A 21,390-nucleotide genomic window follows, 5' to 3' on the forward strand; every position below is an offset into this window, starting at 1 on the left:
ACATTTCAGTTAAAATTTTTATTCTAGCATCAAAGCTGTAGGAGCCACAGTTTTGGGCGGTTTGTGGGCGTAAAAGTGGGCGTGGCAGTCTACTGAAACAAACTTGCGCTGCGTAAGAAGCTCAGGAATCTGCACGCCTAATCTCAATAGCCTAGCTCTTATAGTTTCCAAGATCTCAGCGTTCATCCGGACGGACAGACAGACGGACAGACGGACAGACGGACAGACGGACAGACGGACAGACGGACATGGCTAGATCGACTCGGCTAGTGATCCTGATCAAGAATATATATACTTTATGGGGTCGGAAACGCTTCCTTCTGCCTGTTACATACTTTCCGACGAATCTAGTATACCCTTTTACTCTACGAGTAACGGGTATAATAACGATAAAATACTAAAACGTACAAAAAATGATTCAAGGATTGGGGAAAACGTTATGGAAATTAAATTATAAAATTTTCTAAAATATAATAATTTGTTTTATTGCAGCAAAAAAAAACCATTTTCCAGAATGTGAAAAAAAATTCATTATTGCTTGCTTATAAAATTTAGTGAACAAATTTATATTTTCAAAACTGGCGCCAATGAACAATTTAGCAAAGTTTCGCTCCCGGCCAGTGCTGCCACCCTTCGTTTGCGCAGCAGTCAATCGATGACAAAGAAAAGCCAATCGACGCATCGATAGTCCAGGAATTGTCACCAAAAACAAGCAACCGATGCGAAAAGCATAACAATTCGAAAGTCAGATAAAACGCTCGAGATGAGCGCGTATTACAGGCGCGCGGCGCTGCGCAACAAGAGCCCCAGCCGGGGATCCCTCGAGGCGGAGATGAACGAGTCCGGCTACACATCCTTCCGGGCGCTGCACAACTCCACCGCGGAGACGCCATTTTTATTGGAGGACGCTGACGGCGAGAACTGTCGCAATGCGTCGAACACCTCGATGTTGAATCGGGGACTAACCACGCCCAGTGGGAGCCAGGAGCAGGACCTCCACCAGAGCAAGCCATTTCCCCACTCCAGGTCGCAGCCACAAAGGGAGGGCTCCGTGGATGCGGAGGAGCCCTTCTCGATGACGCCTCGCCTGCAGGAGGCGCACAGTCTGCCAAAGCGGCGCAAGAAACACTTCCAACCGCCGCACAGCAGTCCCAAGAAGTCGAAGAAGCTGCTCTTCCCCCAACAGGACCCACCGCCGGCCAAGAATCGCTTCTACGGCGGCGTGGAGAAGCTGGACATAGTGGCCAAACTGGCCCAGAAACAACCGGCGCTGGATTGCATACTGCGCCATTTGGGCGCCCACACGCTGGACGTGATGACACAGGTGTCGGCGGCTTGGAAGCAGGCCGTCTACCGCAGTCAGCGTGACTTGGAGCGCCTGCAGAACCACCGGCTTAAGCTGAGCCTCACCAAAGAGAATCACCAAGTGCCCAAGCGGCGCAGCCATGTGCCCAAGGCAAACCATACAGTGCCATTGCAGACCTCGAACCACAGCAGCCTGGCCAACAGTGCCGCCTCGCTAATGGACTCGGGCAACTCGAGCATCCACCTGATGGATGTGGATGCCGGAAGGGTTCTGCGCGAGCAGACGCAGCGCGTCAAATGCCCGCGCTGCGGAAGGGGCAGTCGGGTCTTCGTCAGCGAGGCGGCCAAGACCGGCGATATGGCGCTGTCCCAGACGCTGCCAATCGGATGCAACAACAGTACATTCCTCAGCTCGGGGGGACCGCCCCTCAAGCGCTTCTTGTCCCTGGACCTCGACGATATCAGGACCCCACCGCCAGCACCGGCTTACAACTTTGCCGAATGCACCAGCGTCATTTGCCAATTCCGCTTCTGCGTCAACTGCCTGTCCAAGTCGCATCCGGGCGAGCGTTGCCTGGTCACCGAACTGGACACACCCTCCAAACTCATGATGCCCCGGGAGCGGCTGACGCCTCCACAACGTCCCCAGAACCGCGATCCGAAGATAAGGAGGAAGAACTCCCTGAAACGCCTCTGCTTTTAGCTATAAAATAGGCTTTTATTTACGTTTAGTATTCGATTTGTTAAAATCTCATTAATTCCGTATTATGTTCAGCGCATCAAGTTCCATTTTGTCATCACATACATTCTCATAATTGTTTTTAAATCGTTCACTGTAAGGTTTGTCGGAAAACTGTACCTCTGTGAGATTAAGTATTTTTTACATATGCGAAATATAAACATTTTTATAATTAGAGCTTTAATCACTTGAGATGTATTCTTTCAATGCAAAAGTACTTGGGGGAAACTATTAGCTTCTTAAATTAAAGTGCTCTTATAAAGTTGTAGATTGTATTTGCCAATTTCTTTATATCAAAATAACAATTTATCTCATTCTATACTATAATGCAGTTTAATAAACCTACACATTACAAATTGAAAAAACTGTTTTATAATAAACCAATTGGGGGTTTCGCAAAAATCACTTTGCGCCAAACTCGGTTGGAATTTATACATATATCCATACAAATTCCAACATTCTTTGGCTGCCAGAGGTTTCTGTGACTCCGCTAAATACGACTATCCATTTTCAGTGTATTTCTGGGAGGTTTGGACACTTGCTAAACGATAGCCTCGATAACACACAAAACCCAAATATTCGACAATTCGATAGATACGACGTAAACACGTGTGGAGTGCGGTCGCCGCACGTTTTATTATTTTCGTTTTAACTTTGGATTTAATTGAAAAGAAGGAACAGAAAGGCAATCCAAGATGAGTACCGCGTTAGCCCAGCAGCTCCAGAAATTGGCGGCGCCGCAGTCGACTCTGACTTTGGCGGACGCCCGCAGTCGAGCCTCCGTGCTCTTCGATCCCAAGGAGGCGGCCAAGAAGGACAGGCGTTCCATCTACAATATCGGAATAACGGGACTGCAGGAGCTGACCGATTTCAATCCAGACTTCAAGGAGTTCCAGCTTACGCTCTTCGATGAGGCCACATTGACGCTGGAGCGATCCGTGGAGCTGCCGGAGGTCAACAATATGCTGGACGCGGCCATTGGCAAGTTCCTGCGCCTGCTGTCGCCCTACCTCCTGCTGCGTCCCGCCCATTTGGCCTTTGAGTGGCTGCTGCGACGGTTCCAGGTGCACGAGTACAACCGTCGCGATGTGATGGCCTTGATCATGCCCTACCACGAGACCAAGATCTTCATCATGATCCTGCAGACAATGCGACTACGGTCCACGGACGCCGACTGGTACTGGCTGCGCCCGCTGCAGCGTCCTGGCGTCTCGCTGGCCAAGACGACCATCATCAACAGGGCCGCCAACAATCCCGCATTCCTGGCCTTCGTCTGCCAAAGCACCCAGAATGCAGTCAAGGAACTGGGTCCTCGGGCCCACCAGTTGCAGGCCCAGATTAACTTCTATGCCACCGTCGTTGTGGGTGCCCTGCAAACTGCGAAACCCCTGCAGGACTGGCACATTACCACTATTCTGGAGTCGCTGCTTCGCGGTCTGGTTTCTGATAATATCGATTTCATGGCCGCCGCCTATGTGATCGTCGCCCAGCTGGTTTCCCGCACCAAGCTGAAGAGCAAGGTGTGCAATGCCCTGGTGGAGCGCGTAGCCAACTGCCCGTTCGAGAGGCTTCACAGCGAGTCGCTGCTCCTGCTGGTGTGCATCTATGGCAAACAGCAGGCTGCTGTGCCGGACTTTAAGCCAGAGACCGTCCTGAATCTCGTGGGCCAAAAGTGGGTCATCCCGGCTCTGGCCTCGCTGGCCAAAGGCAACATCGCCATCCAGTCCATCTGCATGCCACTTGTGACGGTAGCCGTGACCGCCGTTCGGGAGCAGGACCCCGCCTCCAACTCGTGCAAACTGTTCCTGGACAATCTGCTCTCGGAGGTGCCAATGGCAACGCCGACAGCCCAGCAACTGATCAAGTGAGTACTTCAAAAACTTAAAGATTTCCTGAAAGCCGATTTAACTTATATAACCTACACTTCTTAGTTGCTTTCTGGATACTTTTGTGGAGACGGTGAGTGAGTTACCAGAGCCCATGGACACCACCACACAAGAAGATGACGATACCATCGTCATTGATTCGGATGATGAGCCTGAGACGGAAAAGACCAGCTTTCAGACCTGGTATAACGCTTACCTGGAAAAGATGGAGAGACGTTATCCTGAAGCTTTTGACCTTAGTGTCAAAGAGGCTCTGAGAGCCAAATCCAGCACGAACAATCGTAAGAAGGCCTTAAAGTTGGCCTTAGGTAAGTAAAAGGGATAACTATAATACGGATGAACATTATTATTTAATTGTTTCTTTCATTAGGTTTCCGACTCAATACCTCGGATGAAAAGGCGAAACATGCATATGAAAAGCTCTACCACTACAGCGCTGACTGGCGACTGGGTGCTGTGGAGCAACTGCTTAAGAACCTCAAAATTACTAAGAAGCGGGAGCGAAGCGTAAAGTTGCTACAAGAATGCCTGCCCGACAGGATCAATGATGACAGTGGCGCTGTAGTGTCTGCTGTGCTCTCACTGACCACGGAAGAGCTGAGCGACATGTTGGGTCCGCTTCCCCTGGCCCAAACCCTGTGCCGTCTGTTACACCGAGCTCATTCCGAAAAGGAGCAGGAGTGGCAGCCTGTGGTTCCACTGGCTGTTCGTCACTTGACCTCAGCCACTGTAAGCGGCTTCTACGACAAAAATCTGGTGTTATTGGCGCTGATGCCGCTGCTATTTCCCGGAGAAGCGCTGGCGGAGCACGAGCACCAGGCTCTGCTGACTTTGCTCGGCAGTGATTTCGCCAGTAAAGTTCCGTTTCTGGCAGAGCTTAAAGTGAGTGCTAAGTTCAGCGATTTTAAACCCAACGAGCATCGCCAGCACTTCTTGGATGTAATAGCGAGCAGCAGTGAGGAGTTGATCAGTCAAGAACGTGCGCTGCTCCAAAGTGTTGAGGATCATGGAGGAGAAGCCTACATACAGGAACCCTCCCAGCTTACTCATCTCCTGCTGCTGCTGACTGCCTACGCGAAGAGGAACCTTCAACCACAGGAAAGCCTTCACATGCTGCAGAAAGTTGAGCTTTATAGTCGGCGCATCCAGTTCCGCGTGGTCAACGGAAATCGCAACACTCAGAATTTTGCACCCCTCCAACTGTATGTGGACTTCCTTTTGACATTGGTTAAGAACACCAAATGGACAACTCTGGCTTCAACGCCTTGGAATCAGTTAACGGATGAACTTCGCCTCTGTCTGCGGCTGTTGGAGATAATATGCGCCCAAGTCTTTTCGGAACGAGCTGATCAGCCAGAGCGTCAAGAGTGGACTCGAGCTCTGCAGCAAAGTTTCCAACTGATTCTGCCCAAAGCTCAAGATAAGCTGGATCTGCTGTCCAACTTCTACGTCTTTGAGCGACTACCGGACTTGTGGCCTCGGGACTCGGACTATGCTGTGTTCCGCTTGCATGGTTTCCTGCTGTTGGAGGCTGTTCTTTCCAACCCGAAATCCCAACTAGAATGCAGCCTAGTTCATGTGCTACGGGTGGCCAACGCCTGCGGATCGCCTCTACAAACTCTGCGAGTGCAGGCCATCAACACATTGCAGTTGTTCAGCAATCGCAAACTTGTGTCTCATGTCGAGCAATTTGTGCGATCGTTGCTGCAGCGCAAGACCGAGCTGAGCATGGACCATGAACAGTATGCCCTGATTCTTTACACCATTCTGGAACCAGAGAAGGCCACTGCCAAGGAGAAGCTGGTACTGTCCAAGCTACGGAGAGCTGTTTTAGCATTGGCATGCGACACCGAGCAGCCGCCCATTTGTACTGCAGCTCTGCTTGCGGCCCTCAAGCACGTCAACGATGAGCATTTCCTATCCGAATTAATTCCGCTGGGATTCGAATCCCTGAAGAAGATCACTGCGGGCGATGGCAACCAGCATATAAAACAGCTGCCATGGCCTCATAACGAAATTTACAAGTCGGTGATGGAGAAATTCGAGGGAAGTGTAGGTCTAAATGTCTTACTTCGTAAGGATGTGGCTTGGAAGCTTTTCGAGGAGAGTTTCGCTCAACAGGATACCTACGTTCAACTGGATCACAAGCTTCAACCTCTTCCCTGTGTCTTGTTGAATAGCCTTACTCCGGAGACCTTTGAGCGAATGCAGCCGAAGCTTAAAGTGGCTTTCATCAAACTGATTGTGGAAGCAGCCACCAAATCGGACAACGATAGCATTTTCCTGGACAGTCATCGATTGCTGAAACGCTGCCGTTTGGATTGCCAGCCACTCGTGCCGATGCTGGTGGAGATGGCCAAGGTGCAGCAAGAGCGTCCAAAGGCTCCCTTAAAGCGTGGTACAGTAGTTGCCACCAAACTGGATCTAACCAACCCGGCGTGGAAGCATGGAATTACTCTTTTGGAGCTTCTGGAACACAAGAAGCAATTGGTTGGTGCGGAGCTTTTGATTCCTCCACTTTTCGATCTCCTTGAGACCTGTGTCAATCTGGACGAGCAGACTGCCGTCGAGTATCCAAAGCAGCTGTTCCTCTCCAGCTTGCTGCACTGCTGTCAAACGGCCAAGTCGGCCGGAGTGCAGATTGTTAAGGCCCTGTCCGAATCTGCCTTCCGCATCGAGTTGGTAGTGCTGGCTCTGAGGAATACACGCAATCCGCAGACTCAGCAGCACGCCCTGCTCTTCCTGACCGACTGTGCCGCCATGTATCCGCAACAGGTGCTGCTCAAGATCGTCGAGATCTTTACGTTCGTGGGATCAACGGTCGCGAGACACGACGATGCATTTAGCCTGCACATAATTCACAACGTGGTCGAGTCTATTATACCCATCCTGCTGCTAAATACTGGACATAAAGAGCTGGTTATACCTGTGCTTAAAGTGTTTGCAGATATTTGCGTAGATGTGCCGGTCCATCGGAGACTGCCTCTTTATGCTACCCTGTTCCGCGTCCTTGAACCCAAGGAGCATCTCTGGCAGTTCCTGTGCATTGTGTTTGAGAAGCAAGTGCTTCTGGATCAAAAGGCATCCACGGACAAATCGCGACTAGACTTTGCCCGTGAAGTAACGCTGATGTTCAAAGACCCTACGGTCGCTTTGCAAACGTGCATCAATCTGTTAGATTACCTGGCCAAGTTGCCGGGCCACAAGAACGAACTTACAGTGAGCAAAGGATCCTCCTCTTCCTCCCCGGAACATGAGCTCTTCGACGTGCGCACCCGAACATTTAAGCAGCTTCGCCACTATAAGTACCTTATAATTGACTTCCTGTCTGGAATCAGCAGCTGCACTGAATGGCAGGCGAAAATGAAAGTACGCGATCCCCGTCAACTGCTGCCCCTTTATCAGGACTTCATCCTCAAGGCACTCGCTTACGTTGGCGTGGTTAATTTAGCGGTGGAAGCAGCTAGAGAAACGCCAACTCTAGAGAAGTTCTGGCGGGTGCTGGGAAACCATGCCCACGACGTTTTGGACAACGCCATCGCGCTACTGGCACCGGAGCACTTCCTTAGCGTGATCACGGAGCTACTGCAGCACGATCATTTGTATGTGCGCATCAAGGTATTGGAGTTGTTGGTAACCAAGCTGAACCCCACGAACGACTACTTCCTGGAAACTGCCGCCAAACACTTTGGGGTGCTTTTCGCCCCATTGCAGGACATCATCGACGGGATCCTGCAGGGCGGCTCTAGCAGCGCTCAGCAGGCTAAGCTTCAACAGACTGCGCTGCATGCCCTACAGCTTTTGGCCTACCGCCACGGACGCGAATTTATCGAAGAGTGTCGCTCCCTACTGGCCACCCTGACCAAGATCACCAAACGACGGGCGAACGTGCCAAAGGCAGTGGTGGGCAATGTAGTGCTGACCCTTGTCGAGATCTGTGCAAGTCTCAAGGCCCACGCCCTGGCCCAGTTGCCCAAGTTTGCGCCGCAGCTTACCGAGCTACTAAAAGAACAAGTTCACCAGATGGCCACGCTCAAACAGGGACCGGACTACGTCTGCTCCACCCTGATCACAGGTAAAACTTGACATCCATTTGGAAATATGTCTTTATTAACATTCTCACCCATCTTTTACAGCTCTCCACAAGCTCTTTAAGGCTTTGCCGCTTTTCCTGGGACCCTATTTGGTGGACATCATTAGTGGCTTGGCGCGCCTTTCGGTGCAACTGGACAATGCCCTGCTGCTTCAGGATAAACGCGCCCAGGCGCTAAAACAGCGACTTGGAGAAGTTTTTTCTGCGATCGCCCAGAGTGTGGAAGTGCGCATCCTGGTTCCCAGTTGCGCCAAGACCTTCTCCAGCCTGTTAGAGCAGCAAGCTTATGACGAGTTGGGACAACTGATGCAGCAGCTCCTGCTGAAGAGCATCCGCGGCAATACAGCGGCTCAATTGCAGCCCGTTCAGGATCCTCTTAGCGAGTTGTTCCTGCAAGCGCTTGATTTCCGGCTGCATGTGCGTGGACGCAAATTGCAAAAGCAGCTGGTGTCGGATGTGGAGGCCGCCGTTGCCGAGACTTTTGTGACATGGATCCTAAAGCTGTCCGAGACGAGCTTCCGACCCATGTACTCCCGTGTGCACAAGTGGGCGCTGGAGAGCAGCTCTCGCGAAACGCGTCTCACCTACTTCCTGCTGACCAACCGGATCGCCGAGGCTCTAAAGTCGCTGTTTGTGCTGTTTGCCAGCGAATTTGTGGAAGATTCCTCGCAGCTGCTGACGGAGCTCAATTCTATCCGCCCGGAATTCGAAGCCGGAGACCCGGAAGATGATGTAGAGTTGTTGACGGCAATACTGAATACTCTGCATCACGTTTTCTTGTACTGCAGCGAGGACTTTATCAACGAGCACCGCTTCAACGCTCTGATGCCGCCGTTGGTTGATCAGTTGGAGAACGATCTGGTGCTGGGAAATGATGCGCTGCAGCAAGTTCTCAGCAATAGCATTGCCCAGCTGGCGGTGGCCACCAACGATGTGATGTGGAAGCAGCTCAATAGCCAAGTACTCCTAAAGACCCGCACAGCAACACCCGAAGTGCGAATCTTGGCCTTCAACTGCTGCGTTGCCATCGCCCGCAAGCTGGGAGAAAGTTACGCCCCACTTCTGCCGGAGACGGTTCCTTTCATCGCCGAACTGCTGGAGGATGAGCACCAGCGCGTGGAGAAGAACACGCGCAGCGCGGTGCAGGAGTTGGAGACCATTCTCGGCGAGCCGGTGCAAAAGTATTTGTAATTAAGCAGAACCGAGTGTTTTCTGCAACTGTGAAATGCTAACAATATATTCTTATATGGTCAAATAAAAATGTTCTTGTAATTTTCAAACAAAATGTTTAGACCTGCTTTGGAAATTATTAAATTATGATCTAACCACTAAGTTTCAATAGTGTATAGCTATGAAAAAGTATTGAAACATTCTGATATATCCAAGGTTACAGCTTTCTTTTTTTTTTTTTAAATTTACAACTGTTTTTAATTGTTTTTTAAATGCGTTAAATTCAAATGAGCAAATATTCTAAAAACCATAGTAGACTATTATAAATGATATTCTTGACCCACAATTATAATCATTAACTTAATCATTTATTTCGGAATGTAGGGGTCCGCTTAAACTAGTGTACAATAAGAAAACAATCAACATTATTCTTGACACAACAAGGCGGGACTATGTGTTGTAGGTGTAGGAAATGGTGGGGATGTGGGCGTTGTTGAGCGTGTTGTCGTGCGTCTCCTTGTCCTCGGGGATCTCGGGATCCTCGCGCTCCTCCTCCTCGTCGATAATGCTGATGTCGCGGATGGAAGGACGGTGGCTGCGTCGCCAGCCGCTGAGATCCTGCGGCTGCTTGGTCTTGGTCAGCAGCTTGGTGCCCGTCACCGAGATCAGGATGGCTCCGAGTGGAGCTGTTAACACGATACTGAACACGCAGATGGTCTGCACAATGTTTGCCCAGTTGCGTTCTTCGTCCGTGGCGTCATCCCCGAGATGCTTCAGGGCCACTGGTCCAAGGGCAGCCTGCACCGTGGCCTTGGCCATCCACGACAATCCCACAAAGAATTTCTCCTTGGTATTGAGGCGATCGCCGAATGCAATGCCCGCCGTGGTGAAAATGCGCAGGATGGCGCCCGTGAAGATGCAGGCCGCACCAACGGACACCGTGTGCGAGTCCAGCTCGCGTATCTTAATGGTGGCACCGGTCAGACCGAATAGAATCGGCTCAAAGATCATCCAGAAGATCTCGAAGGCAGTGGCCACCGGATTGTCCTCCACATCCCAGCCGTCCTTGCACCAGAACAGGTTCGAAACGAATGCAGAGAAGACGACAGCCAGGGGTCCGGCTCCCTCGAAGCCCAGCTCCTCGCTGCCGTAGATGGCCATAAGGCCGCCAGTGAAGAGGAGTAGCGTCCGCAGCGGCACCACGTAGGCGTCACCCTTCTCGGGAAAGATGCGGGCCAGCGATCCCCAGACGACGCCAAAGCCCAGGCCGCCCAGGATGCAAACGGGAGCCTGGGCGATCTGATAGGCCAGACCCTTGTCGGAGAACATTACCGTGCTGATGATGCCGAAAATGGCCACAGACAGGGCGTCATCTACTCCCGCCACGGCCACCACCAAGGTGGGAATACCCTTGGCCACGCCGTAGCCCTTGGTTCGCAGTCGGAACAGGCAGGGCACTACCACAGCCGGCGACACGGCAGCAATGATGGAACCCAGCAGGAAGGACCAGATCCAGGGCAGATCCAGCAGGAAGTGCGACATCACGGCCATCACCACCGCCTCCACGCACCACGGTATGATGCCCAGCTTCAGGATCGTCTTGTACACCTTCTTGAAGGCCTCCGGCTCCATTTCGAGACCAGCTCGAGTCAGGATAATGGTGAGAGCAAATTTACGCAGGTGGGCCGTAACCTTGGAGAAGTCCCCATCGATATTCGCCCAGCCCACGTTCTGAGAATTATAGAATTGGTAAAAAAACATTTTCAGTTTTGATGGTATAGGTATAGGAATACAAATATCTATTTTAGAAGATTGCTTACATCTTCTTTTGAAATCCCTATTTATGAACTAAGGGAAAGGACTCTAATAGTTATTTAGATATTTAAAAGTAGGACTAATTAATCAACCTAATAATTTTTTAAGATTATAAGTAATACACTAATCATTAATAGCCCACCTGGAAGAGAATGCCCACCATGAGCATGCCAATTAGACGTGGCAAGGTAGTCAGCGATATCAGGTAGCCACCGAAATTTGCGGCAACAGTGAGAACGACCAGGCCAAACAGCTGTCCTCCAGGGGCAGCCGAGTCACCAATAATCACAAAGGCCGTGACCCAGATAAGGACTCCTGCAATAAAGAATATTGTTATAAAGTTAAAAAACTTTATATTTTATTGAGATATAAAATTATGAAAATAGCTTCAAACCTCTCGAGGCTAAGACTAGTCAAATGTATGAATGGCAATGCAATGGCTTAGAAAAAACTTGAGAACTGTACAGATATCATAAGTTAAAGGTCGGTAGATTTTGAATATATCAATTAAAAAGTGTTTGCTTAATTAAAAACGATCATTTTAATTTTCAGGAAACTTTTTTTTTAACTTTTCCATTCTCGCTCTCGTTAATAAAACATATCAAGCTCAATAATGCATTAAAAACTTGATACAATTTAAAAGCCGTCACATAAATATCAGTTTAAAAAGTTCGCGGATTAAATTTATGGTAGCTGATAGCCACCAGAAAAACCAACTTTTTTCCCTGAGTAAACACTAACCTAGTGATATTTGCGTTAGCTAGTAGTACCCTACGCTTTCGAGAACCATTTCAACAGTTTACTCACCAATCAGGATAATGGAAATTAGACGAGATACCGTTCTGAAAGTGGGGCACAGTGGGTAGGGGAAGATCTTCTGCCAGAAGGGGGGTTCCCAGGACGCAGATGGCTCCTCGCCGCGGCACTTGAGACAGAATGTGTACATCCAGGACTCCTCCACGTAGTTGGCCCCGCCATTGCTGCTGTCGCCCCCGGAGGTGTGTCCCATCTGGTGGCCATTGTACTTCGAGTTGAGCACGTCCAGCGCATTCTGTCGATAGTTTTCTGTGAAACAAGAAAGTATCGTAATCATTAATGAATGTATTATCAATATTATACCGCTGAGTACGGAAGCACCTAGCTCTCAGTTCACCAGACCTCAGGAAAATTATCTCGTCAGCCATTATGGATCTCTAATTAGGTGATAACTATGGGCATAATATCATACCGAATGGGAATACGTCAAAGGCTAGACCTACGCTACAATATTGGGAATTGGTAGAGCCCACTTCCCCCGTCTCGCTAATTGATAATGTTAACTGGAAAATGAAATAGACGCAGAACCGCAGCCCCTGATCAAACAGTCGCTTGAACTTGAGATATTTGCATTTTTTAACTGGCTAATTCAAGACGCAATCTCAACGAGACCGTGACAATGAGGGGCCGGCTTAATAGGAAACTTCCTATCATATTTAGGAGATACACATTGAATAAATTCCAAATGTGGTAAAGTCTGAGTGATTGACCAACGAACATAATATTTACCCGACTAAAATAGTATAGCATGCTATTTAAAGGTAAAAACTTTAGATACTCAATCTTTGAATGTCTACAAGTATGATTATATTATATTTTATGACTCAATGTAGGTACATTAATTTGATTTTGATTATTGATTTAACTGCTTTTTAGAAAGTTTACCAATTTTTATAATTATATAAGGGCACATTTTAAGTTATTGTTTTTAAACAATTAGTTTCTACAATTAGTTTTAACCACTTCTACATAAATTGTTAGAAAGTTTTATTTTTATTTTATAACATGGCAGTTGTATCACTCAAATTAAACACATAATGTAAATCATTTGGTAGGTAAGAGCTACCAACTTGAGGTCAATTTAAATTCAATTTAGTACGGCACATATATTTATAAATAGTATATACTCATTTTTGCACGTCTTCAAAAGAATTTTTAAGTTCATTCAGGCGTCTGAGATAGAATTTTCAAAACGTGTCCGCTCGGAATAATACCACTGCACGCGTGAAAAGTTAGCTGCAGACAATGTACGACGTAGACTTTAGAGGTATTTATTAAAATATATCAAAAACTTTAGAGGTGTTAAAAAATAAAAGAAAAACATTATAATTGCTGTATCAAAGTTTATGCTTATAAACCGAGGGTCTAGATGATGTCCGTTTTGGATCTGGGACTTAACCACTTACCATAGCTATGAGTCGAGGCCCGATCACTTTCGTTGTCATGGGGCACTGTATCCTTCAGAATGCTCTTCCTTCGCGCCGGTCCAATATCCGTGTGCGAGTGTGTGGAAGTCTGCGATGGGAATACGAATCGAGGTTATTCCAACTGAATGACGAACCCTTATCGTTAGCCCCAAGTTCGAAGCGTGTGCCATAAATATTTTCATTAAGAGATTATATTGGCAGGAACACAGGAAAATCCGTTTTTACGATGCGCCCATCAACCGAATCGATCGCAATCGTCTGCGTCTAATGAACTCCCCACTCACCTGTGAAATTTTACGCCTCGGGTTTTGCTCATAGGCGGGATTATCGTATCCAGCACCTAGACCTCCAGTCCCACCGATCGCTGGCGGATCAGAGATAATGCTGACCCGTCGCTTGGGTTGGCTCTCGATGACAATGGTGCTCTTGTGGTTGCCATTGCCACTGCCATTCGAATTGGGCATGGGCACATCGCTGGGCACTAGGATCGGGCTTGGAGCTATGATGGTCGTCGGCGTGGTTATGGTCGCCGGAGTACCTCCGACGGGGATATAGGGATCCTCGCGAGCTCCTGGTTCTCCCGTGGCCGTCATCGTCTTATGGCTCTGGCGAAACGAAACGTTTATGATCAGTTATCGTTACTCGATCGTTGGTTTTATGGTTAGATTAATGGCTTTTCAAAGCTTACACTAAACATCTGACGCCGTATAAAACGTATAAAATTATTAATAAGCGATACGCGAGTTTTAACAACTATCTCGTTCGACGTTTAGCAATGAAATAAATTCATTACCACTCGGTGGCACTCCGCCAGCTGCAGGTGGACACACACACACTCACTCTATAAAGCCCTCACACACGGACACCTGCTGAGTACACTGAGGGAAATGGCGAGGCGCTAATTAAAAAGCCAAACAGCTATTCATCACAGTCAAGGGAGGTAACATGTATAGTTATTTTAAGGGTAATGGAGACACAAAAATATAGTTAGTTATTCGCCAAATATATTAATTTATTTATTTATTCACCATTATAATAATTTATTTATTTAATATTGTAACTTTATGTGGTACAAAATAAAGATTAAGGGGTTTAGAACTCAAAATTGTAACATAAAATCTTTCCATTTGTGTCTATTAGAAAGGTGAACCATTATTTTAATTGCTTTTTGAGAGCTAAAATATTGTTAATTTATTGATCTTCAAGGTATATATAAATTATATGTGTATATTATAAGCCTGAATTTTAAACATTACCTATCAAGCCGCTTATACCATTTATAAGGATAAGAACAGAAAGGGTATTCACAAAATCTAAAGAACCTTAAAACTCTTTAAGGTACAGGTATTAATAGATCCCACAATGCATACTAAGCATATTAAATACTAAAATAAATTGGTGTTATGTATGTAAAATGGTATATTTCTCGCAGTGCCTTTGTGAACTTGTGAAAATGTTAAAGACTAACGTAAATATTAAATAAATATTGTAAAAACTTCTAAAAACCTCAATAAAAATTAACAGCAATTAGCTTTAATTATATCACCCGGCCCGAAAGAGACACATGATACGGATATGTACTCATATCTCTTCCCATGAGTATGTAAAAACCTGGTCGGTTCTCGCTTTGATGACCAAGAAGTTTTTAGCCATTTGTTTTACGTTCAATTATGACGCGTTTTATCTAAATAAATTCACGTGAGCTGGGTTTAATTGTTTGCCTCTTTTTCCCACTTTTTTCTCGTCGCGTCGCGACGTCTCGAAATAATGAGGCTGAATTGATTATTTTATACATTCGGTGATTATTTGTTTTTCGGGGCTTTCTGTTGTTTTTGCTATTTTTTCGCTTCTGCGGCGAGTAGAACAAAATGTGACATCAAGTCATGCGGTTCGTTAGCTGAAATCAAACAAAGCCACAGGCATGTTGGTTGCCTGGCAAAATGTTGATTTAAAATGGTAACTTTTTTTATTTAGCCGCCCCTAAAGTTGTTCGAAAGTTTCGTTATTCAATTTGCTAATTTATGGTTCACACAAATGGCAGGTGACAAGTCTGTCTGAAATGCGAACAAATTGATTTCAGGAACCAAAGGAGATTGAGATGAGAAAAACCTTGGAAGGGGTGAAGAAACCATGATATCTTTACCATATAATAAAGCGCTGTTCAAGTATGCTGATCTTATTAATTAAAATTACTTTGTCATTAAACAATGTGCAACATTGTGGACTTTATTCACGCTCTGATTAGAGCACTAAATATAGACTTAAATGGGGAGAAAAGGGGAAGACAGTAGTTGATATCAGGAAGGTTGGGGTAGGAAAAAGTCTATTTGCAATCACAACTGCATAATTGCCCAGACACGCTCAATGTTTTCAATTTTCACCTCTAACTAGCGCCGATTCAACAAAAAGTCTGCTATTGATATGAGTAATTTGCTGTGATAAAATTGTTTTAGACAATATTTATGCTTGGACAGTCACCTAAGGAGCGCGAGTGCCGCAAGCATTTCGGATATGATGACCATCTTAATCTTGAGCGTTGTCTGAAAACTCAAGTGACTCGGATTTTGGACTTTTTTTTTCTTTTTGAGGGGCTTGGAGCTCTAATTGACGCGTGTCTGGTATCAGACCCGAGTTGACAAACTTTTCGACACATCATCATCATCATCATCATCGGCATATCATCGTCACGTGCTATCATGCGAGCAAATGGCGAACAAAGCGGCTTAATTAGCATTCGTGTGTCATCTGTTGGGGTTTTAAGCCTTATAAGCAAATATATTTGGCTATATAACCGTAAGTGTGCACCAATAGGCTAAACCATCTACAGGTCATCTGTAGGGTGAATAACTCGGGGGAATCCTCTGAGAGGCAATTTATTTTGGGATTAGGGTTTTAATTGCTTTTTACAATCTTTTAATAGGCATTAAATTTGTTGCCTGACTACAGAATTACATTGGTTATACATCCTCACCACCTTAATACAACAAATATATGTAGGGTATCGATAAATACAGGTTTCGGCTATGACTTTTTTTTAAATATTTTGGGAAGTCCAAGTTCTATCTGAGAATAACAATTTCTTAACGACAGAAAATGTTTTTGTGAGTATAACCCTTCTAGGGACTTATAGTTTTTAAAAGTTATTTATAAAAATCAGACGAGATATTTTTTAAAATAAATATAAATACTAAAATAGTAAACGAAAGGTGTAACACGATCCTTCATATTTTCATTTTATTAATCCAAAATAATAATTTGTTTTATTTGTTGGTTCCACATAATACATTTACTACTTTGGTTCATTTTGAAAAGATTTTATTCCAAACATCTAAATGGACAATAATATTTTTAGTAGATGTACCCATAACTATACATTTTATTAAGTTTATGGATTTAATTGTTACCCTTACGAAAGCCCTTTCGATTGAATAATTACAGCTAATTGTTGTTTGGGGTCTCTTGTATTTTTCCCCAAATCTTTGTGAATCATTTTTGCATTCAGCTTTGCTTTCATCGGTTTTGCCGCTTTTTGACCTTGCCGGAGGTTGCCCCTCTCCCATCATTACTCCAACCCACTTTGCACCCACACCAAAAAACCTTTTGCATTGCCAACGAATGAACAACAGCGTGGAATGATTCTACGTGACATGTTTGCCAGATCGAATTGGCCAAGGCATAAGCAAATTCGAAGTAGTTAGTTAGCTTGGGTCAGTTGGCCGAAGCGGTTGTCGGCCAGTTGGATTGCTAGAGAGCTGGGGAGCCCGGATTACTAAGCACGAGCACAGCCAAGCCGTTTTTGGCCCAAAAGGTTTTCCTTTCCAACACTTCAAGCCCGATTGCACAATGGTTACGGCCAAATGAGGGCCAAAAGCATTTACATTTTTCACCGATTTTGAAATGGCGTTGGTAGGTTTCTTTTTGGTATGGTTGGAGAAGTCCAGAGTTGGCTTAGTATCAGCCATCAGTGACGTTGTTCACTTTCAAACCCGGCCAGACAGCAAACGCATTCCTTTTCCTCGATTTTGCTTTTGTTATTGGCATTATTGTTTTTCTTCCATTGCTATTGTACTAAAGTACTAATCTAATCGATTGCTAGGAAACTGCTCAATAATAGATAATCAACAGAGATAATAAGTTTCGCATTCTTACACAATTAATCCCCTAAGCACTTGAGTGCAGGGAGCGTGTAAATTTTGAGAACAAATCACTTGAATCACCACGAATTCAAATGGAGGGAAAACTTAGCTGGCTATTTCTACGGATTGTTATCACCCAGAGTCACATGTGGCCGACTGGCAGATATGATGATATTGGACACTTGGCTAATCTCCCTTGGGCCTTTTCCGGCTACGATTAGCCAGTTATAGGGCATTGTTAATTAACTATATCTATGACGAATGTTCAATGAATTAATGCTTGTAAATCAAATAATTTGATATTTTTTTTATTAATAGTCAATAATCGTAAAGCGACATAGCATATAATAATTAAATAATACACCCATATAATAAAATAAGTAATAAATCCGTTTTTTGTTTACTTTTCAGTGGCAATTTTTACATTTCTTTATTTCTTTGATCCTATTTAGATCCTAATAAGAATTCCTAGTTCTTAGGGGTTTTAAAAATGAAAATAGATTTTTTCTCAAAAAGTTATGAACCATTATTTTTAAATTTTTATTAAATGCTACTTGAACGAAGGATTTTGACATATATTTATTTTTTATAATTTTAAAAATTAAGAGTCCATTTTTTCGTAAAATCTTCTGTGTTCCAATTCCTTTATTCAGTTAGTTGATTTTAAAATTTACATTATTATTTTTCAATGATCCTATCACCAGTTATCACAACCATCGGATGGAAATGTTTCTATAATGCTTCGAAAAGGTGGTCTAAGTATGAGAGTTTTATATATATTTGAAATGTTGTTTTTTTATAATACTAAGCAAAAATGTACCGAAAATGTACGAAATCATGTAGAAAATATCACTCGAAATATTAAAAAAAAAATCATGAAAAAGTTCTATGTAACCTTTTAGTAGCGATATTTTCCGAACCCCGATTCTTTAATTTCTTGGAATATTTTTAAAAACCCTACGATATCGGTTATTTCCCTGATGAGACCAATGATCGCAGTTCAAAGCTCTCTTAATTGGGTATCAATAAAACAGAGTTTATTACCACGAATTGGTTTCTGCCTGTATAACTTCAGACTGACGTCAATGAAGACGGTCTCCAACTCTCAGCTCCATTTTCGCGGAACTACTGATCAATTATGCCATTCCTCGAGGAAATTTAAGGAGAATTCTTTAAATAGAGGTCGATTGATGTTATCAAGTGGTAGATGGCATCGGCCGAATATTTTATTGCAGCCGAACTCGATGGAGCCATTCGGGGCCAAGCATTCACAAAGTTATCTCAGGTTGTATATTTGCATCAATTTATTGCAAATATAAAAGACTTTTCAATGATTGATCGCAGCATGTAGAAAATCCGTATAATATAATATGTTAGCGGCTTATCTGACAAACGCTCGGTCGATAGGAAAAAGATTTAGCCATAAAGATGAAATCGAGGGAAAAAAGAAAATAAAAATCCACAAAGCACTTGAGTGAGCCGATCATAAAAATCGAATGGCTAACGTTATGTGGATTGATAAGGGGAGTTGAGAGGTGGGTGGTGGTTGGTACTCGGGAACCCCTTATCGTACCGCCGGATGAGTTAATTGGCTTGTATTGCCCTACTACCCCAACTACCGTGTGGCAAAGTGTGAATTGTGATTGATTCCGAATGCTAAATACGCAGGCGGGATCGGGTCGGCTTGCCTTTAAATTGGTTCCACGATTGCGATCGGATCGCGAAATATGTGTGATTACTCCACTTACGAGTGTTTCATTAACAGACCCACTCCACTCGAATATCAATCAGCCATGAATGTTATTTCTATATGATCGGTTTCGGTTTCGGTTTTGGTTTCGTTTTCATTTTCGATTACCCCTTTCTTCTTTTTGGATTTAAACTCAGGTATTTTCCCACATACGGCGTCTTTTGTTTATCTCCCTCAATTGCTGGGAATTGTTTATTAAAACATTATCAATATCTGTAATCCCCAGTCGGATCCACTTCACTCTGTTCTCCACTCGTTTTGTCTGGCTTTGGCCTTTGTCATTAGTCGCGTTGACAACTGCTAATTGTGGTAAGTGTTTATTGGCCCAATTTTCGAGGCATAAGATAAGATTCGTTCTGGGTTTCTCGTTTAATTATGCATGTATTTCCTTTACATTAAGTACGGCCGCCTTATCACCGGTCTGGGTGAAACTTCCTCTGTTTATCTAAGCCTAATTGTGAACCTAAATATTAGTATTTTGGAGTTGTTTTGGATGGATTCAACTTTATGGTTGGTATTTTTATAATACCATAAAAGTGATTTTCTGGCACGCGGCACAGTTTGATGTGAATTAAATATGAATGTGTTTAGGTCCACAGAATTTGTAACAAATATCGAAAAATATTAATACTAACAAAACAATTCAATATTTTAGTTATATAATATTTTATATATTGAACATAAAAAGGTGCAAAATAAAGTGCTCTAGTTGATAAATGGAAAACTAAAAGGTTCCATTACAAAACTCATTCAAAACAATATAGTTTTATCTTTATTCCGGTCTGAAGAAATTTTCTGATTATGATATAAAATATAATATACTTCCAGTTCCGTTCCACGCACTGCGTAGTTGTTTCATTCTCTTTTCGCATTACTTTTGTTCCATTCCGAAACAAATTATTACGTTCTGGAACTGGTTCACTGCTTACATTAATGGATTAACCCGCTTGAGATACTCGAATTGTAGCATTTTAAATTATAATACAATTGGTGGTACGCAAATTGATTTTCCTCATGCAATAAAATATTCTTATGCATTCGATTCGAGTTCATTAAGAAATCATTCACATTTCATTAATTTCGGCCAATATGCAAATGTGCAGCAAAACGTAAATAAAGTAAACCAAATTAATAACAGCTCAAAGCCGAAAGCGGGGCGTTTTAATCATAAGCGAGTGTAATTTGCATTTGCACTTGTGCTTCTTATTTTCTGGCGTTTAATTGGAGTCTCCAAAAAAAAAACCACGTACTGTCAGAAAAGCAAGATATCTTAAGTATTTACTTTATGACAGCCACTGAACTTGAAGGTGGGTATAAGTTGAAACCTACTTTGTATTCAGATGGCAGGCAGGAAATTAGACAACTTTCGTTGATGTCTCCAATCTCTTTAGCACTTTGTCACTTTTCGTTGTTCCCCTTGGATTCTACTTCACTTCTTTCTCGGAAGAGTGTGTGTTGTCAATTAATTAAGACTCCGAAGTCGTACTGCGGAAACTTTTACTTTCATATTCACATAAGGCGTTCCCTAGAAGCGGAAAACTGAAAACTGAGCCGAAAACGAAGACGATACGCAACCTGGTTGAAAAGACGACTAAATCGCTGCAAATTCCTGCAAGCGTTTTATAGGCACACATACGCACGGGTCTTTAAACACGATCGCAAGAATTGAATCGAATTCAATCCGCTCTCGCACTCACTCACTTATTCATTCATTCTCTCCAAATTCCCGAGTCGTACGAAGCCATATCGCTGTAAGTCTGTCCATCTTATCTTCTTCTACGATCCCATACGATCCACCCACCTGAAAATGAAGGTGGGCCAAAGCCCGCTCTTCGGATAGGGCGTAAATCAAGTCGATCGGTAGCCAATAGTATAAGCCATCTATATGGCCATTTGCCACTGCACTGCTATATCTCTAGCCGAAGGCCCTCGAGGAATACGTATACTACGACCAATAAAATGGTCAACAAAATAATTTCCTCGTCGCTTCCCAAGCCACTTGACAAATTGCTTTGGCTATAAATTCAATTCAGAATTTACCATGGCGAATGCAATGTCATAACTGTTGAACTGTACTCGGCGGTGTGAAAATACATTACTTATATGGCCCAATATATGACATGAAAAAGTATGCAATAAAACAATGATTGATGACTCCAGATAAAGGTTGGTTTTTCTTTAATTAGTCAGTCTTGAAGCGTTCAATCAATCGAAAATCGAAAGCGTTTGATGGTTTTATGGCCTGGCTAATAA

The 21,390-nt window shown here is 44.3% G+C and overlaps 3 protein-coding genes across 4 annotated transcripts; 2 read left to right on the plus strand and 1 right to left on the minus strand.

Moving 5' to 3' along the window:
• The first annotated feature begins 675 nt into the window (after positions 1-675).
• Positions 676-2,228, plus strand: LOC119548524. Its single transcript, XM_037855816.1, has one exon. The coding sequence runs from the start codon at positions 764-766 to the stop codon at positions 2,006-2,008; it is 1,245 nt and encodes a 414-aa protein (XP_037711744.1). The 5' UTR covers positions 676-763; the 3' UTR covers positions 2,009-2,228.
• Positions 2,229-2,644: 416 nt separating this feature from the next.
• LOC119546044 (HEAT repeat-containing protein 1 homolog) lies at positions 2,645-9,278 on the plus strand. Its single transcript, XM_037852068.1, has 4 exons — positions 2,645-3,908; positions 3,976-4,238; positions 4,301-8,005; positions 8,067-9,278. The coding sequence occupies exons 1-4, from the start codon at positions 2,740-2,742 to the stop codon at positions 9,212-9,214; spliced, it is 6,285 nt and encodes a 2,094-aa protein (XP_037707996.1). The 5' UTR covers positions 2,645-2,739; the 3' UTR covers positions 9,215-9,278.
• A 261-nt stretch (positions 9,279-9,539) lies between these two features.
• LOC119546045 (sodium/hydrogen exchanger 9B2) lies at positions 9,540-20,683 on the minus strand. Of its 2 annotated transcripts, none has more exons than XM_037852070.1 (6): positions 20,467-20,683; positions 13,536-13,856; positions 13,231-13,339; positions 11,816-12,073; positions 11,151-11,323; positions 9,540-10,924 (listed from the first exon to the last, which is right to left on the minus strand). In XM_037852070.1, the coding sequence occupies exons 2-6, from the start codon at positions 13,842-13,844 to the stop codon at positions 9,644-9,646; spliced, it is 2,130 nt and encodes a 709-aa protein (XP_037707998.1). In that variant the 5' UTR covers positions 13,845-13,856; positions 20,467-20,683; the 3' UTR covers positions 9,540-9,643. The 2 variants fall into 2 exon arrangements, with proteins under 2 accessions (XP_037707998.1, XP_037707997.1); XM_037852069.1 differs by lacking the exon at positions 20,467-20,683 and adding an exon at positions 13,940-14,036.
• Between the last annotated feature and the right edge of the window lie 707 nt (positions 20,684-21,390).

This window comes from Drosophila subpulchrella, chromosome 2L (genome assembly GCF_014743375.2).
Source record: "Drosophila subpulchrella strain 33 F10 #4 breed RU33 chromosome 2L, RU_Dsub_v1.1 Primary Assembly, whole genome shotgun sequence".
NCBI lineage: Eukaryota > Metazoa > Arthropoda > Insecta > Diptera > Drosophilidae > Drosophila > Drosophila subpulchrella.

What these genes read in the sequence shown, in the direction of transcription:
- LOC119548524 (XM_037855816.1), top strand. Translation starts at nt 764, where the DNA reads ATGAGCGCGTATTACAGGCGCGCGGCGCTGCGCAACAAGAGCCCCAGC.
- LOC119546044 (XM_037852068.1), top strand. Translation starts at nt 2,740, where the DNA reads ATGAGTACCGCGTTAGCCCAGCAGCTCCAGAAATTGGCGGCGCCGCAG. An exon ending in ACAGCCCAGCAACTGATCAA is followed by an intron (nt 3,909 to 3,975) that starts GTGAGTACTTCA and finishes TACACTTCTTAG; the next exon opens with TTGCTTTCTGGATACTTTTG. An exon ending in GGCCTTAAAGTTGGCCTTAG is followed by an intron (nt 4,239 to 4,300) that starts GTAAGTAAAAGG and finishes TTCTTTCATTAG; the next exon opens with GTTTCCGACTCAATACCTCG.
- LOC119546045 (XM_037852069.1), bottom strand. An exon ending in AATTTCCATTATCCTGATTG is followed by an intron (nt 11,324 to 11,815) that starts GTGAGTAAACTG and finishes TCTTTATTGCAG; the next exon opens with GAGTCCTTATCTGGGTCACG. An exon ending in TGGTGGGCATTCTCTTCCAG is followed by an intron (nt 10,925 to 11,150) that starts GTGGGCTATTAA and finishes TATAATTCTCAG; the next exon opens with AACGTGGGCTGGGCGAATAT.